General features: G+C 40.0%; 1 protein-coding gene across 7 annotated transcripts in view; it reads right to left on the bottom strand.

The window, feature by feature from the left end:
• The window catches only part of OTUD7A (OTU deubiquitinase 7A), a 138,094-nt gene that overhangs the window by 26,189 nt on the left and 95,034 nt on the right, over positions 1-16,871 (bottom strand). For 4 of the 7 annotated variants that reach the window (XM_080395578.1, XM_080395575.1, XM_080395577.1 and 1 more), the window contains 2 exons: positions 11,474-11,656; positions 8,192-8,410 (listed from right to left, as the gene is read on the bottom strand). In XM_080395578.1, the coding sequence (XP_080251704.1) occupies positions 8,192-8,410; positions 11,474-11,656 (402 nt within the window). The other 3 variants (XM_080395579.1, XM_080395581.1, XM_080395580.1) reach the window with 3 other exon arrangements.

The following is a 16,871-nucleotide window of genomic DNA, read 5'->3' as shown; positions in this document are numbered from 1 at the left end:
TAATATAAAGAAAGAGAACGTGACTAATTGTATAACATTTTGGGGACACGGAAGAGCAGATGATTAAGAATGATGAGTGGAGCTGGTATATTTCCCAAGACTTTTGGAAAGTCTGTGGTTAATGCACAATTGAATAATTGAATGAATAATGCAATAGGCAGCTTGCGATGGCTCCATTTGTTTGTCCCCTTCTGCAGACTTCTTCCCTGACTCCTTTACTTGCAAGCCAGAGAGGAACCACAACACATCTCTATATTTGTACAGCCAGCCTTGCATTTAAGGTTAAACCCCCAAAAAATAAAGTTCAAGCAATGAAAAAACTTTTCTCCATTGATATGTTTGGGGGACTTTATTGTTCTCTACAACTGCTTGACAGGCGGCTGTAGGTGGGGGTGTGGGGGTGTTGGTCTCTTCTCCCAGATAACAAGCAACAGGACAAGAGGAAACAACCTCAAATTATGCCAGGGGAGGTTTAGATTGGATATTAGGAAAAGTTTCTTCACTGAAAGGGTGGTGAAGCTGAAGCACTGGCACAAGCTGCCCAGGGAAGTGGTGGGATCACCATCCCTGGAGATGTTTAAAAAACATGTAGCTGTGGTGCTTAGGGACAGATTTAGTGGTGGACTTGGCCGTCCTGGGATAATGGTTGGACCTGATGATCTTAAAGGTCTTTTCCAACCTAAATAATTCTAGGATTCTGTGTTTTCATTATGAAATTATAGTGAAGGTTATTTGTAACAACAGGTAATACATATTGTGCAAAACCCCAGTATAATAATATTTTAATGTGTGCCCCGAATTACTTGTTCCAGGTACCAAGAACTATCTTGATAAAGAACTCATATAACTACATTTCAGTTAGTCAGTATGGGTTGAGAGTTACTATACTGTAAAGGTAAAGATGCACCGTAGATCAATAACTAACCACATCTGGTAATCCTCATAAGATTTTGGCAGCTATTTTGTACATGTCCAATGTCTCAGACTAGGCTTATTGAGTTCTAAATTAAATATGCATTAAAGAAGTTTAATTTAAAGCACTATGGGACAGCCTTTGGGAAAGAAATCTGAAATAACAAGTAATCATTTTTAGCAACCCCTGTGCCTGTGGGCTGTGAAATAACAACTCGCCACCTGTTTTTTGCAGAATGTTTTGGTGGTATCATATTCGGTCATCAGTTACACCACGGTGCTGCCTAAAGCACAGTTACAAGACCCAAAACAGACAGACCTTAGGACTTAAAGGACTAGTGAGTGGTACTGCTTTGCAGATTAACTAGCAGCTATTGGCAATAAATGTCGACGTCTGGTGTTTACAAATCTTTTGAATAACAGGAGGTTTCTATAAAAAAGTGATCTGCTTTCAAGTAGATTATGCAAAAAAAGTTTGTGGGCTTGGTTAATGTCACAAAGCTTATGGCTGACTAAAAAAATTAGCAGAAAGGCATTGGATTGTAATAAAGAAAGTGGCACATTTTCATTTTTTATATCTAGTGATATAGTGGATTTCTTCAGGGAAACAACAGGAAAGAGGAGCTTGAATGAAAACTGGGAACAGTTCTGTCTCAGGCTTATTTCTGTCTGCTTTGATGAGACTATATTTATGGACAAACCAGACCCACGTCTCACTCTCCCTCTCTCTGTTGGTCTCCTACTTGATCTTGCTGCTTTTTTTTTTTTTCTTTTGCTCACAAAATCTATTTAATCTTAAAAAAATTTCAAGAAATGGAACTGTTGTTATACAGCAAAAATACTGTGAGAATATAGCCATGTTCTAGTACATTGAACCTTAACCTTAATTTTAGATCAAGATTTGAAGTCCTGTTCAGGTGACATGGTTTAACCCCCGCCAGGCAGCTAAGCACCACACAGCCACTCACTCGCTCCCCTCCCCCGCCTCAGTGGGACAGGGGAGAGATTTGGAAGGGTGACAGTGAGAAAACTAGAAAACTCATGGGCTCAGCCAAAGACAGGTTAATAACGGAAATAAAGTATAATAACCATAATAATGATGATGATGGTGATAATAATAATAGTGATAATAATGATGATAATAGATAGAAAATAACAAAAAAAGAGACAAATAAACCCCAAGGAAAACAAGCAATTCAAATGAAAAACAACTGCTTACCACCAACCACCCAAAGCCCAGCCTGTTCCCAGCAGCAGCCCCCAGCCAGCCCCCCCAGTTTATATACTGAGGTGACATTCTATGGTATGGAACAGCCCTTTGGCCACTTCGGGTCAGCTGCCCTGGCTGTGCCCCCTCCCAGTGCCTTGTGCCCCTCCAGCCCTCTTGCTGGCAGGGCCTGAGAAGCTGAGAAGTCCTTCACTTAGCATAAACACGGCTCAGCAACAACTAAACCATCAGTGTGTTATCAACATTATTGTCATTCTAATTCCAAAACAGAGCACTGGACCAGCTAGTAGGAAGAAACTTAACTCTATCCCAGCTGAAACCAGGACATTATTTTTAGATATGACTAAAAGCCCTATCCAGGTTTATGATCTAGCAACATACAACCTGAGAGGCAGACACGAGCACACAATACTGCCCTTCCTTTGCATGATACTTAAGATTTCAGGTGCAAACCCCAAAGAAATGTTAACAGACTCTAGTACCCTCCATGGCTGAAGACAGCCAACTCTGCCTGTATTCTGCCGTCATCCCAGTCCTGCGCTACACAGCCTGTATCAGGCTTCACCTAAGACAAAGCAGATATTGGCTCCCCCATCCCCTTATTTGCAGGGCTCATCAAGAATCAATCATTCTGATACAGAACCAGATATAGACTTGTATTCCATGCAAAGAAGGTAAACTGAATCTCAGAGAAAGTTAACATTGGAGTATTATTAATGGACACTAGAAAGGTTAAGTGTTACTTTCATAAGCCTCATACGGTATTATAAGCCACAAGTGTATTGTTTCTTGCTGCAGGATTTATGGGAGGAAATTGCCAAAGAAGATTCTAGATGGTTATATGACCTGAACGGCTCAAACAGAAGGCAGCAGAGAACAGAGAACACATTTCAAGTATTCACAGGGGCCAGGCTTGGCTTTTGATACCAGCCCCAATGCCTTATGCACTGGTACTACAGAAGATACAATAGCATACAGTATAAACAAGAGGATTAAAACATACCACTGAAATTATTCTAGGTTATGACTATCCCATAAAGATGCTCACACAGAGCTGCCCTCCAGTTTGGTAAGGTCCACTATAAAGTATTCACTGCCCAAACACGCAGAAGGTCAGTGGTACACATACAAACTAAACAAATTCAAAACAAACATGAGATTACATAATACCTAAGAACCTCTGTAGATACTGCACAAATCCTTTGCTCCCTCTTCATTTTCTCCAGTCCATATTTTCTTTTTTCTGGCTTAAGCTACTAAGAAACTAAATAGCTTTGCAGACTTGGGATTTTTCTGATAGAATTAACTCCCCAAAAAGTTACAAGGACTTTGCAAACAGCAACTTAATATAACTCTCCAAACAAGGGAAAAGGAGATGCTACAAAGGATTAGCTCCCTCGGAAGCTCGGTATGACTGAGTGTGGCTGAAGTGTCACTGCAAAGCCAGATGGGCTATCGCTGCCTCCAAGACAGTTTCTTGCCTGCAACGCCACTGTGCATTTATTGTAGCAAAAGTAAGTCAGAATTCTTACAGAATAAATGGAACACACATTAAGAGAAAAAGAAGGATGGCTAAAGATGGGAAAAAGGATAAAGTGTCATGTCACAGTTTGTACAGATTTACTTCAGACTGAGTGCGACTGTCTTCTAACGCAGCAATTCACGGTGCTTTTAACAGTACTCTTTCACACAGCCAAGTAAACCAGCCTTAGGGCATCTCCTCAAAACCACTGGCAGAGGAGACATCTCACTGAGGAAAACAAGTTGATCTGTGCACAGTGGGACTCAAGGTCCTGTTTCCTGCACTTGTCATATGTACGGCTACAGGTGAGGTTTCTGATGGCTTTTCATTTATTTGCAGTTGGGCAGTCTTTCCCATGTGGATTCTGTAGCGTTTCATAAGCAATATTCATGCTGCAAGTTTTTATTCTATGGAAATACTAAAAATAAGCTAGCTCCTTATTTTCATGAAACTTGTAAAAGCTTAGTGACAAATATGTTTGAAATTGGTAGAGTTAAATTTAAAAAAAATAAACAGTGGTACAATCTTAAGGGACAGCTTGCTGACACAAGCTCAGTTTCCTTAAGAAACTAGGCTAAAACCAGCCTTTCTTTCACCTCTCTAGCACATCATATTTCCAGAAATCCATCTCTCATCTGTCCCTCAAGACAAACCAGTTGCAAAATACCATTTGCAGCTTCCACAGCAAGTCTAGTTCGGGACACCCCATATATCCTCAAAAGCAATGGTTCACTCTAACTCCCCTCTGGAATCCAAGAGCAAGAACTGCTCTGAGGTGTGCTCAGGACTAAAGTCAAGAGGGACTGCTCAGCCCACGCATAAGAGTCAGACAATTGACAATATGTGCCGGAACCTGAATTCCATATTTCAGCAGAGCTACTTCAACACTTCATGTGTTTCTTACATGACTAGCTAAGAGGATTTGCTTGTTTGGTTTTAGTCCTTTCATACAATAAACGTGTACTTGCAAGTATTGATGTGAAGAAAATTGCACAAGCAGATTTTCTACATGGGCTTATATTAATCATTCAGTGACTGCTTACTTTTTTAAATAAATGAATAAATAAAACATTTACCAATACATTTTCTGCACTTCAAAGAAAGGGCCTTCTTGTAGGAGCTCTCTCTTTTATTTGCAGTAGCATCTGCAAGGCTATTCATATTTACTGATGTCCTTGAAATGTAATGTTGAGCTGTGCATGTAGAAATAAGTAAAACTGAGCAGTTAAGTGAATGCTTCTCTTTTAGCCTGATGCATAAGCAACATCGACTCTGCCACAGAAGCTACTGACCAGAATGCAGATCAAGTATCATAAAATAAGATGGCACAGAAATATATGGCTAGGCCAAAGCGGCTGTAGATAACCGATAACTGAGTTCAGTTACCTGCAGGTCACTGCAGATCCACTGGTACTGGCTTTCTTAATTTGTTTCTTTTGTCACCCAAGACAGTTTTCTATGACATAATTGCATTTCATCCTACTCTGTGATACAGTATTTGTCATTCATATTAGAACTGAATTACACAAGCATGCACCTCAGACCAGAATTCAGGAAATTAATACAGTTCTCTTGTAATTATGGTTGATATCCTGGCACCCTGCATATACTGTGTGGAAGTCTGTTAAAAATTCTGGGATAAGAAAATGTTTCTACAATCTGAAAAGGCACCAGTTTTCCTTTAACAAAGCTTATTTTTTAACAGTTTGAAATCAAACATTTCCAGAATTTTGGTGGATTTGGTTTCGGGGATGCTTAACAAAGTATGACACTTTATTTTGCCTTTAGCTGTATCAAATGCTTCACAGAAAACACAAACCTGATCACAGAAAGAAAAATGTAGGAAAACAATATTCTTGAAGTTTTTTACAGTTTACATACACTCAGAGATCCGTCTGCACATTACTTACAAGCTGACCTCATTCCGTTTGAGGCAGTAATGAACAGCTGAGTTTATAAGATGCAGAAAACCCCAAAATGCTTTCAAGAATGTTGTGAATTCTATCCTCTAAGGGAAATATTCAGAAAGCAGTCACACAGAGTAGAGGATACACTGCATCAGCAGAGCGCGAGCAAATCATGCTGCCTTTATCTGAGCCTTTCCTTTGTAACCTCACCCAGCATTTCTGAGTAAATCAGAACATTTGCTCTGACTTTCTATACAGGTAGGGTGCAACCTGAAATCCTTTCACATATAGATGTAATGGTAGCAAGTGCCTAAGCATACAAAAAGAGAATATAAACACCCTACAGGCTTTCATAGACATCCAGCTCATATGGCCACTTCAGACAACATGTGCGACAGTCTGTTAATAGTAATTTTGGTCTCCCAGTCCTGGCTTTGTGAGTAGTAAGCTGTTCTGTGTTCCTTACAAAGTTCCTCCTCCTTTTGCCTATTCACATTTCTCTTCTCTCCCCCATAAACCATAAAATTCATGCCATTAAACCCAAGGACACACCTCTCTCTTTTCCTTTAACGCTACCCCCAACCTCAGTTACAGAAGCTACTGCTCTTCACGGGGTTTGGTTTGAAATAGATTTTAGCTCCTTTGCAGGGAATGCACCTTATCTGTTAATGTTTTTTATGCCACTGACCAAACCATAACCAAACTGGGCCTGCTGGCAGGAGATAAAATGTTTAATGCCAAATGACTTTCCTATTAATTCACTCTCTTCGTTTCAGACAACAAAATGTCTAAAACAGGCAGGACATAATAGGAAACTTAATATCTTTATGTCTTAAGTAGAGACAAAAGGTCAGTTTACATGAAGTCTTACATGATTTTCTTAAACATTCACTGTCTAATCTGTTTAACTTACTGGAAGTTTCCCAGGAAGTTCCAGTTTATTTGAATGAAATGCTCATGTAAGTAAACTAAATCTAGGCAGTCTACGAGAATACCTGTGATCCAAACCACAAGCGTATGGCGTGGTCAATACACCCTCCTTTCCAGGATGCAAGAGGCTCTGGGGAGGAAAGGACTTTTCCAGTGTGAGTCAAGTTATTGCCCTAATTAATGTGAAAAAAATAATAAATGATTTATTCTATTTTCAGACAGATTTGAGAGAGGACTGCTAAGAGGCAGCAGATTTGGTGGTTTCTGCAGCCCTATTTCAAGCTCAAAGCCAGCCAGCTCTGTATAAATTAGAAGAGGTCAGCTCTAAAATCACATATTCCATGATTTTAAGGGTAGAAAACCACTGTGATCCTCTAGTTTGTACTCTTGCATTAACTGACTCTAAAGGCTGTAATTCCACTGAAGCAGGTGGGTCAACAATGACACTATAGCAAGGTATTTTCTGATAGCCCTGTGGAACTCAGGGTGATTGGCAGAGCTGCCAGAGGAAAAGCCATCCTTTCCCTGCCCTGCCCCCCCCCCACCCCCCCCCACCCCCCGTCCTTGTGTCAGCTGGTTCCTAGAGAAACTAGGTATATCTCCTTTGTAGGTGAGTGACAGTTTTCGTACTTCATAGATGCCTGGTAGCATTCCCACATTATTTAATACTGCTATTTTTTTCCAGAAGGTGGTCTTTCTGAATACTGTTTGGGTTTTTTTGTTTGGTTGGTTTTTAAGTATTTGCTGTTTGATGCTACAATCTAAGCATGTCTTGCTTTTCAAATACCAAAGCCAAAAAAAAAATTAATCACATGACTATACGTGGTCAATACCCAGCGGGACACCAGATTAGCAGAGGTCCTGCCTAAAAACTATGATGCAGTGCCCTGATCAGTAGCAAGCAGCAGTTTACCAGGCTGAACACACTGTACGACCAGGCACTGAGTTTTGAGAACGAATTCTCAGGTGAATACACAGCGTTACACAAGCCAGTATAGCAATCAATAGAAAAAACCAACTGGCTAGCTGCTGTTCCACAGGCAGCCATGAAACCTGATTTTGTAGCTCCCTTATATCACCAGGGATGGGCATTTCACCATATAGATGTGTTCGTGTCATGGGTCATTAATATATTTGCTGAGATAAGGCAGAGATAATATTTTTCAATAAATTTCTCCATATCATTCAAAACTGACTTAAAACCTTAAACTACTACTAAATCTGATTTTTTTTTTTTAACTTTTTTCCATGGCCATAATGAAGTATTACTTTAAAATTAGTTTCTTATTACAAGAATAATCAATACATAAAATACATATTTAAAAACTATTTTCTCAAGCTGCAGCAGAAGCCATGAGTCATTGCAATGTAGTTTCCTCACAAGAACTGGAAGTACCACCCTGCTCCAACCATCCAGACTCGCATCCTTCTCTATGGTATGACTTCCTCATCAGTCCTCCTTTCCTTCCTCACTCAATGTCTTTGTTTCACTAAGTAAATTCAACAGTTTTCTCCATAATGTTTTAAAAGAAACAGGGTATGTGTTATTTTGCAAAGAGCACAGTATCTGCTGTCACTGTCTGGCATTTATTTCCCATGCAGTATGCGCAAGCTCCAGAAATGAAGCATGATTAGAAATGTCAACCAAAATGTCAGATTGCCCAGCTGCTGACATCTGAAATATTTACCCACCTGCTTGCTCCAGAGCAACCATTGTCGCCTGCTCAATTAAGTCACGTTCAATGAAGCTTCTGAAGTCTTCACTGTACACGCTAAGGTCTGGTAGCTGGAATGTGTAGATGGGCATCTCCAAAGGAAACTGTTCATTGCTGCACTCGTTGGCTACATGTGATCGAGCAAGGGAGACTATGGCTGAGCTGGCATGAGAAATACCTCTGGAAAGACGCTTTTCTGTAGAAAAACCAAAGAGATATTATAGCCTAAAAGACCTACCTAAATACCTAAAAGACCAGGCAACAGCAAGTCTGGTGAATGCCAGTTCCTTTCACTCAGGAATTTATTCCACTTCCTCCTGGTTACCTTGTTTAGGTTACTTCCCACTGTAAAAGACTACTTAGTTCTTACTGTGGATCCTACAGCAAATCATAGGAACTCCACTCTCCTTCTAGCAAAACAGACAAACAGTAAAAGTAACGAGATATGAAAGAACTATTTCTATGAAAATTGTTTTAACGTTTCTGAAGTTTCCGAAGAAACATTTACTGGCAGACAGATGATAATCCGTTAAAAGTTTTGAACTCACGATCTGACTTGTTGTAAATCAAAATATCCAGCATTTTACAATAGCTTCATATCAAACATTCCACATATTTTTAATCTCAGAACATTAATCTCAGAATTACCTGAAGGCAATTTTAACATCATTATGCTGAATTTGAGATAAACTCAGGTTTTACGGGTATGTGTTTTCTAAAATCCCGATTCAAGAAACAATACATAGTTCAAAAAGAATGATGACATTAACAAGCCTGGTACAAAAGAATGCATTATTTTATCAAAACAACTATGAGCTAATATCTTATAACTTCCTGAATTTCTCTGTGAACAAATGCTTAAACAAGGAACAGTAAAGGGTCATTAAAGCAAAATATGCATTAGAATGTTAAGAAAGGGACAAAATATTACCATCATACCATTTCATTTTACTATATGGCCTCAGTTCTGGTATCAGCAAATAAATACTTTTAAAGTGCTTAAATCATGAATCATTCAGTCAAAATGGACAGAGGTATTTCCCCTGTTTAGTTTCTGCCCTGCACTGCTGCTTATATTTTTGAAAACGGAAATGAACGTTTTGTAGCTGCTTAAAATTTATGTTCATCAAAAATTACTAGTCTTCTCTCTCAGAAGTTTAGCATTCAGTATAAAGTTTCTTTCTGCGTCGGGGAAGCGGCACCTGTTAGAAGCACAGTACCACTGACTTTCTGTGCTTCACCGCCTGACCTCATCTCTTCCACTGGGTTGCACTCTGGCTAGCCATCCTTCGCAACAGGCACCACCTGAAATTAATACTAGAAAGTCTCCTGGGTGTATTACTGAGTTTTATTTGTGAGTTGACACCATGTTTATGGAGTTTCTCACATTTCTGAGTATGCAGAAAGCTTCCTGGTAGGATTTACATCATGTTAAGTTCGATAATAGTTTCATTGATTTTCCTTGGAAATGGGTACATTATCATACTGGAAGCTTTTGTAAAAAAACCTATTTGGTGCAACTTCACTTCTGTAGCTTCATAAATACTACCATAAACTGGTCTTTAGTGATCAACTCTCAAACATGTACAATGCTATATTAAAATAAAAGGTGTTCCTGTACTTCTGTGCCTTCAAGAATTAACAATGAAGCTTACTTAAATGTAGCTTATCACTTGCGCTAATAGTGTTTTTAAAGCATCTCAAACTGACTAACTAATAGTCATTAAAAAATTAATTTTCCTGGAGTTTGTGAACTTTTGGTTCCCTAATGGATCAAAGTCTTTTTAATTTTAAGAGCTAAATTGCACTCCCTAAAATATCCTAAATTGGGGTGAGGGGCAGAAGTTTTGATTACATTTGATTTTCTTTCCTCTCCCTGTAGATCTCTGCTAAATGACTTTTAAGCAGGGGAACTCAAGTAGAGCACCTGTTTGTCATTCCCTTGCTACCCCTGCAACACCCCTTCCCCCATGGCCCAACCCTCACCTGTGGGCTGCATCCTGCACTCCAGGTGCTTGGTCCATAACAAGAGCCTCCTTTCCCTTCTCTGCTCCTCCCTGCACATCCTCCTGACTCCAGTTTCACATTTCGGTCAGAGATGGCTCTCCGATCACAAAGTCATCAGTTATGCATTGAATTAGTAGTAAAATTACTGTCAGTGCAGGCATTTAAAGCCAGACCTAGCCACACTAGCTACTACACCCACTAAAATATCAAATGACCGTTTCAGTGTAAACTGAGCACTTTAATTAACACAGAATTTGAGAGTGAGCTATATCCTAATGAGAACGAAGGGACACAGTTTTATCAACTACAGTGTGCTACTCTTCCTCCCTTTATCTGTATTCAGAGCTTTTAAGCAGTCATAAGCAGCACTACAGTTACTCTTCTACCTATGGAAGTTATCAACTTTAAAAAGTTTACTGACACCCCTAAGTACTGATGCCATTTCCTGTTTAACAGGAGGGAAGAGCCAGTGGGAAAAGGGAAGACTTTCTGTTCCTTTTAAGGATTGCATAGAAAGCCATCACTAAGCTAGTGCTATTACTTCCCTACATGACAAGCTGTCAGACCTGCAGATTTATTTTGGTGTAAACTACAGTTCCTTGATAAATTACTATTAACAAAAATGCATTCCAACAGTCTGAGAGAGAGAGAGATCTGAAATAAAATCTATAAAAGGTCTGCAAGCAAAAAATTGTAAATTCTAATGCTTATTATCCTGTACTGAAAATCAATTGCTAGGGGTAGTTGACTCATTTTTCTTAAGGTTTCTATTTGATGGAGGTAGGAGGTTGTCCTTTCTTCTATGGAACCATAGAAGAGCAAAATTTCAAAGCTGAAAGTTATTCATAGATTTCATACAGCCTAATCACGTACTGTGAGTAAGAATGCAAAGATTGAAATACGGATAATTTTTTTTAACCTTTCTTTGGTCTCAGTAAGCATAGAAAACTACACACAATAGTGGTCTGTGACACCCTCTAATCAATTCCTTTTATACATACCCTAGGACTTCTTGGGGACAACGTATTTTTGTAATCACACATTAAAAAGATAGCTTGCAGAACTGAGGCAAAGCTCACGAGAACCGAAACACTGAAACGTAGGGTCTAGCAGCAGCTCTGTGCATCCCATCACAATGGCAGTTCACAGGCTGATGGCAAATGACTTCCAACTCCTTGCAGACAAGCACAACTCACAAGCAGACAAGCTAGAAAGCTGCTTGTCCACAAAAGCCCTGGTGAAGAGCTCTTACCTTGAGCAATGTCATCCTGCCTTTGCAGGCAGGGCCTCTCAGCCTTTGTCACCTGGGGAGGCTGCTCTGGCTCCTGCTGCTTGTAGTATTTGCCCTCATTGAACACCTGTGGCAGGTTGGCGGTGTGCACCTGCCGGAGCTGCTCATAGTCATTCAAAGCTGCTGTCAAGTCCCAATTTTTGCCTGCCAAATAGCAAAAGGACATTCTGCTCACATCTGTATGTGACCAGACTAATAACCTGGAAACCATCTTCATATGCACTTAAAACATAAACTTAAATAGAGAAATCACTCTTAAAGCATCAGCAAAGAAACAAGAGATTCTTTGGATAAAACATTTTACAACCGCTCCTCCCTCAACAAAAATGCACAGTTGACAAACACCTTGAAAGTACACAGCAAATGGACAAAGAAAAATATTTTTATATTTCTTAATTTGTATTTTAGTTTTCTTTATACCACAATTGAAGAAGACAACTCTCGCCTAACCTCCTGCTCAAAGCAGGGTCAGCTATAAGATCAGGCTAGATTTATTCAGTTTGGTCATTAAAACGCCAAGGATGGAGCCTGTACAACCTCCCCGGGCAAATTGTTCCCACATCTGACCGTCTTCATGGGACCTATGTCCGCTCTGAGCCCCTCTTGTTTCACCTTGTACCCCCTGCCCTTTGTCCATCTGCCGTGCACCACTGCGAAGGGCCCGACACTGACTCCTTAATAATCTTCTTACTGGCACTGGAAGGCTGCTGTTAGATCCCCTCAGAGTCCCCCATTTCCAGCCTGAAAAAGCCCCAGTCCCCTCAGCCTCTTCTCACAGGACTCGTGTTCCAGCCCCCCACAACCTCTGTAGCCTTCCCCAAACTCAATCCAATTTAGAATTGCCCTCCTTGGCCGGGGTTTGAGGGGCAAAATGAGACACCGTATTATAGATGTCTAATGAGTGCTGAGTAGAGAGGTATAAAACCCTTCCCTTATGGGCTATGGTCCAGCTGACACAACTCGGCATACTGCTGCCTTTCCTAGCTGGCAGGGACACGGCTGGTTCCCCTGAAGTTTGCTGGCTACCAAGACCTCCATGTCTTTTTCTGCCAAGCCGCCCCGCAGCCCGTGTCATTGCAGAGGGTTCTTCCTTCCCAGGTGCAGAACTCCAGTGTTCACCCGTGTTAATGCCATCAGGGTCCCGCCAGCCAATTCCCTCGCTCTGTCTAGGTTCCCCTGAACGGCAGCTCTGCCCTTGAAGATGTCAGCTGGTCCCCCCAGCTGGTGTCTCCTGCAAACTCCAAGCTGCCTCACTGACAAAGGCTTTACAGAGGTATAGACCCCTGAGGTACAGACCCCCCTTGTTACCAGCTTCCAGCCAGAACGCTGTCCTTTAGCTACTACTCTCTGAGCTTGACCATCAAAACAGTTACTTGCCCACCTCATAGCCCACCCATCCAGACTGTAACATCCTAACCTGAATACAATAATACTGTGGGAAACAGTGTCCAAAGCCTGCGAATGCCGAGGTGTAAGCTTTCCACGGCTCCCCTCTCACCAACACATCCAGACATTTTATCATACAAGGCAACCAATGCCATGACTTCCTTTGCTTGGATTTGCCAAATGGCAAATTAAGGTGAACACTAAATCCCACAGAATTTAACATAAAATAAGGACAGGCTGTAATAATTCACTCTGTACAGTTGTATTATTAATAAATAAGAATCAGCAACGATGGAAACACATGACAGTGTTATAGCACAAAAGAGGGGAAAACTTTCTTATCTTTCTATTTGCAAGTAGCTAAAATGCAAATGCAAAATACTTCAGGTCCCTTTTATCTTGTACATCAGAGAGAACTTGATCCCTCTCAGAGATTTTAGAAGTCTTTTAGAAAGCAGATAATATAGGACAGTGTTCTGTACCAAAACATGCAGTGAGAGGATTCAGTCCGTGTGGTTCCATGTCTGTGCCAGCTGCTCATGGAACCTGCCAAGACAGAATCCTCTAAAAATTTGCTTCCAAGCTCCCACTTCATCATATTGCTATGACCAGTGGTAACAGAATGCAGATATCCAGAGATAAAGTCATCTGTTCAGTACAGGTGGTGAATTATCACTCCCCAAAAATAATGAAAAATATGTTGAGATGTTTGTATGTTATTTTCAGAACAATCCTGCTAAGTTAAAACACATAGATGCCCTAGTATTCTCCAAGTACTTGTTTTTAATTGGAAAATTACAAATATTTAATAGCAGGAAGAAAGACCCCACTAAATTATAAAACATTCATAGCATTCCATGAGCAGTTTTTCTGGGGATTCAAAGGCAATCTGATTCTGATTAATACATGATTTATCACACCATAAAAGGTTGTCACTGTGTACTTCGAGAAGCTACATTACCTGAGTAGCAGTGAAATATAACTTATTTGCTTACACAAAGGAAAATAAGCTAAAAATAGTACAAAGCAGTTTTATAGAGATATAAGGAAGTTTTTTACTGTTACAGTCATTCCTGTGAAGTAGGAAAAAACCTACACAAAGAGCTGTTACTTACAGGGTTGAGCTAAACTATCTCAAGTTTCGAAGTACTAAACAAAATTGTGAAAGGAAAATTAATATCACCAAGCAAGAATGTTATATACATCCTTAGAAGTCCATAATAGAAACCACCACGTCAGTGATATGGTATCGTTATATATGCAATGCTGTAATGTATTAGAAAGCCTGTAGGACAAAATGTAAATTCATTGAAAATTGTCAGAAACCCTAGTACAAGCACTTGAGTTATGGCCAGCATATTTTTTTTCTAAAAATCCCATGTAGATGCAAAGGCTAGAATCCAGTCAGGGCTCTGCTCTAACCACATATTTCATCTGAATCAAGTTGCCCAAACCAAACATTGAAGAATCATGAGCGTATTCCCAAGATTGATGTGATAACATATTAATGTTTGGAGTAGGGACTGCTTTTCTTGGGTCCTGTTTATAGGAGGGCACTTAAAACATGCTTTTTAAATCTTCTCCTCAACCATGAGGACAATAAAGAAAAACTTCTTAAAAAGTGAAAGTGACACTATATGTAATTCTAGGAAATGTAGGTTTAAACTAAATAGTATTATCTATTTGCAATGGTACAAGTCCAGCACTGTGTGACTCAGCAGCAACCTGGGTTTATTCAGCACAGGTCCTTGAGTAACAGACCTGTATCAATGGAACACAGACAGCATGTCTCCAGTGTCAGGGAATTCCTTACAGGTCACCTGCTCAAAATACTTCCATGTTTAAGTTCTGCAATCTAACAAAAGATCACTGTGCAATACTGCAAGTGACTGCTGTGTGACAGGACTCTGATGTATGTACTTGGAAAGCAGAAAAAAAATCAGTAGACTAACAGAAATCCCACTGTCCTTAGTTTTAGGCCAAATGCAATCACCTTATATAAAAGCTCTATCATAAAAATTACAGTCAGCCTTCAGAAAATAGGCTCACAGTGTGTTGCATTTAAAACTAATCGCATAGTGACTCTTGAGTTCGCTCCATGCTACAGTGCAGCAACTGAACTTACAATACAGACCTGGAACTACACATAAAATATAATTCCTATATCTAATTGTATCTTACATAGAAATATTGTGTTTTCAGATCTGCCTGTCTCCATGGAATTGTCCTCATCTCATGAACAAAAGCACCAATTCAGCACCATAGCCTTAAATTTCAGAGAATCAACATAGAAAATTATTATTAGACTCGCTCTCCCCCAGTTTGCTGGAGCCTCCAAACATTGGAATACAAGAAAAAATTCCAATCAAATTAGAGAACGTATTAAGCACCTTTCCATCTCCATGAAATGCTGGTTTCAGACAGTCAGCCACCCTAACTTGCTAGCTTAAGTGCTTTCAGCTACTCGCCGTACCAGAAACATGTAAGATTGCCCCCTTTATCAAGGCTTGCCCTCATTTTGGGTTATATTTTTACAAGCTAATACAAATTACAGACCTTTTGTTTTTCCCATTGCCCAAAAGAAAGAGGAGAATCCATCAGTTTGGGAGGATTAAAGAAGAAAATTCCTAAGTCAAAGTAGAGGGAACTGAATACAGCAAAGAGAATTAGGAAAAAGGAGGAGAGGAAAAAACAGGCATTTACAAAAGACACTGTGATGAAATGCTAGATAGTAAAGAAATAACGCAGTGTAAAATGAAAAAAAAGTCAACAGATGCAATAAAAAGTGTAATGTGATTTGGACCACAGAAATGGACTGCTGAAGGAATGGACAAGCTGGGAACAAATCAGAAAAGTTATTAAATTCAAAGATGCTCAGAGCAGATGATCTGGACAAGGATTTCTAGCAGTGTGACATAGCATGCGAGAAAGTTTCAGCTGGAGGTTACTGAAGAAACTAGGGGGCTTATGACTGATACGAATAGAGCTAACTGCCTAGCTCTCCTCCACCAGATTTTGCATACCAAAAGCTTTTGAATTTCTAAAGCTGTATCGTATTACCTTCCAAACTAAGTTCTGAAGAAAGTAAAATCCTGAGGTATCCTGGGTCAGAAATGACAAAAATAAATTTGTACAAGATTGAAATCAAATATATCTCCACCAATGCCTCATGAGGTAGGTCCCTCCTTCCAGTCTTGCTGCTTGTTCACCAAGCTTCAGCAGCCTTCTGGTTTGCAGCAGACTGTGTACAGTCCCCCTGGGTCCCGAGGGAAAGCCTTCCTCTTTCTATTGTCTAAGTTCTGTTTGTATGTCTGTTCCCTGCTCTTCTCTGAAATCTCTGAGACCCTGCTCATCACACACGTCCCTGCTCTGTCACATCATTTTTATTTTTGTTGATTGTCATCTCCTGCATTGGCCCTCAACAGAAATGAACAACCTCTCCTGTCCCACAGAGGTTACACCTGACGTAGGCACTAACATGCCCTCCCTCACAAAGCTGAAGGACAAGCAACAGGTAATTGATCTATTTTGCATAGTTTCATCAACTAAAAATTAAGTCAAGTAAGACTTTTTGTGACAATCTGGAGGACAACACTATTTTTTCAGATTGTCCACTATTTTTTTTTAACGTTACTTACCTGATGCACCCTACCATTCACTGACTGCAAACTTCTTTGTTTATATGACATATTGTCATATTTATTAAAAAAGGTATTCCACAGGCATAACAATGTTATTTCAGTGCACACAATCCCATCAGCTGACAAGTCACTGGCAGCACCATATCAATTAGTAGCAAATTAATTGCTCCAAAGCAGCACTGACCCAGTGGGTTTACATGAAAGGCTTTGATTTTTTAATGGTTGAAGAACAACAGTCAGCAAAAACCTGGAGCAGCACAAAGCTGGTTAGAAAACACAGGTAGTGATTCATGATCAGGATGTTGGAATCATATTAATTTACTAAATCAACA

This window comes from Falco punctatus, assembly GCF_963210335.1.
Source record: "Falco punctatus genome assembly, chromosome: 7".
In the NCBI taxonomy this organism is placed as follows: Eukaryota; Metazoa; Chordata; class Aves; order Falconiformes; family Falconidae; genus Falco; species Falco punctatus.
This window is presented reverse-complemented; position numbering and strand designations above follow the sequence as displayed.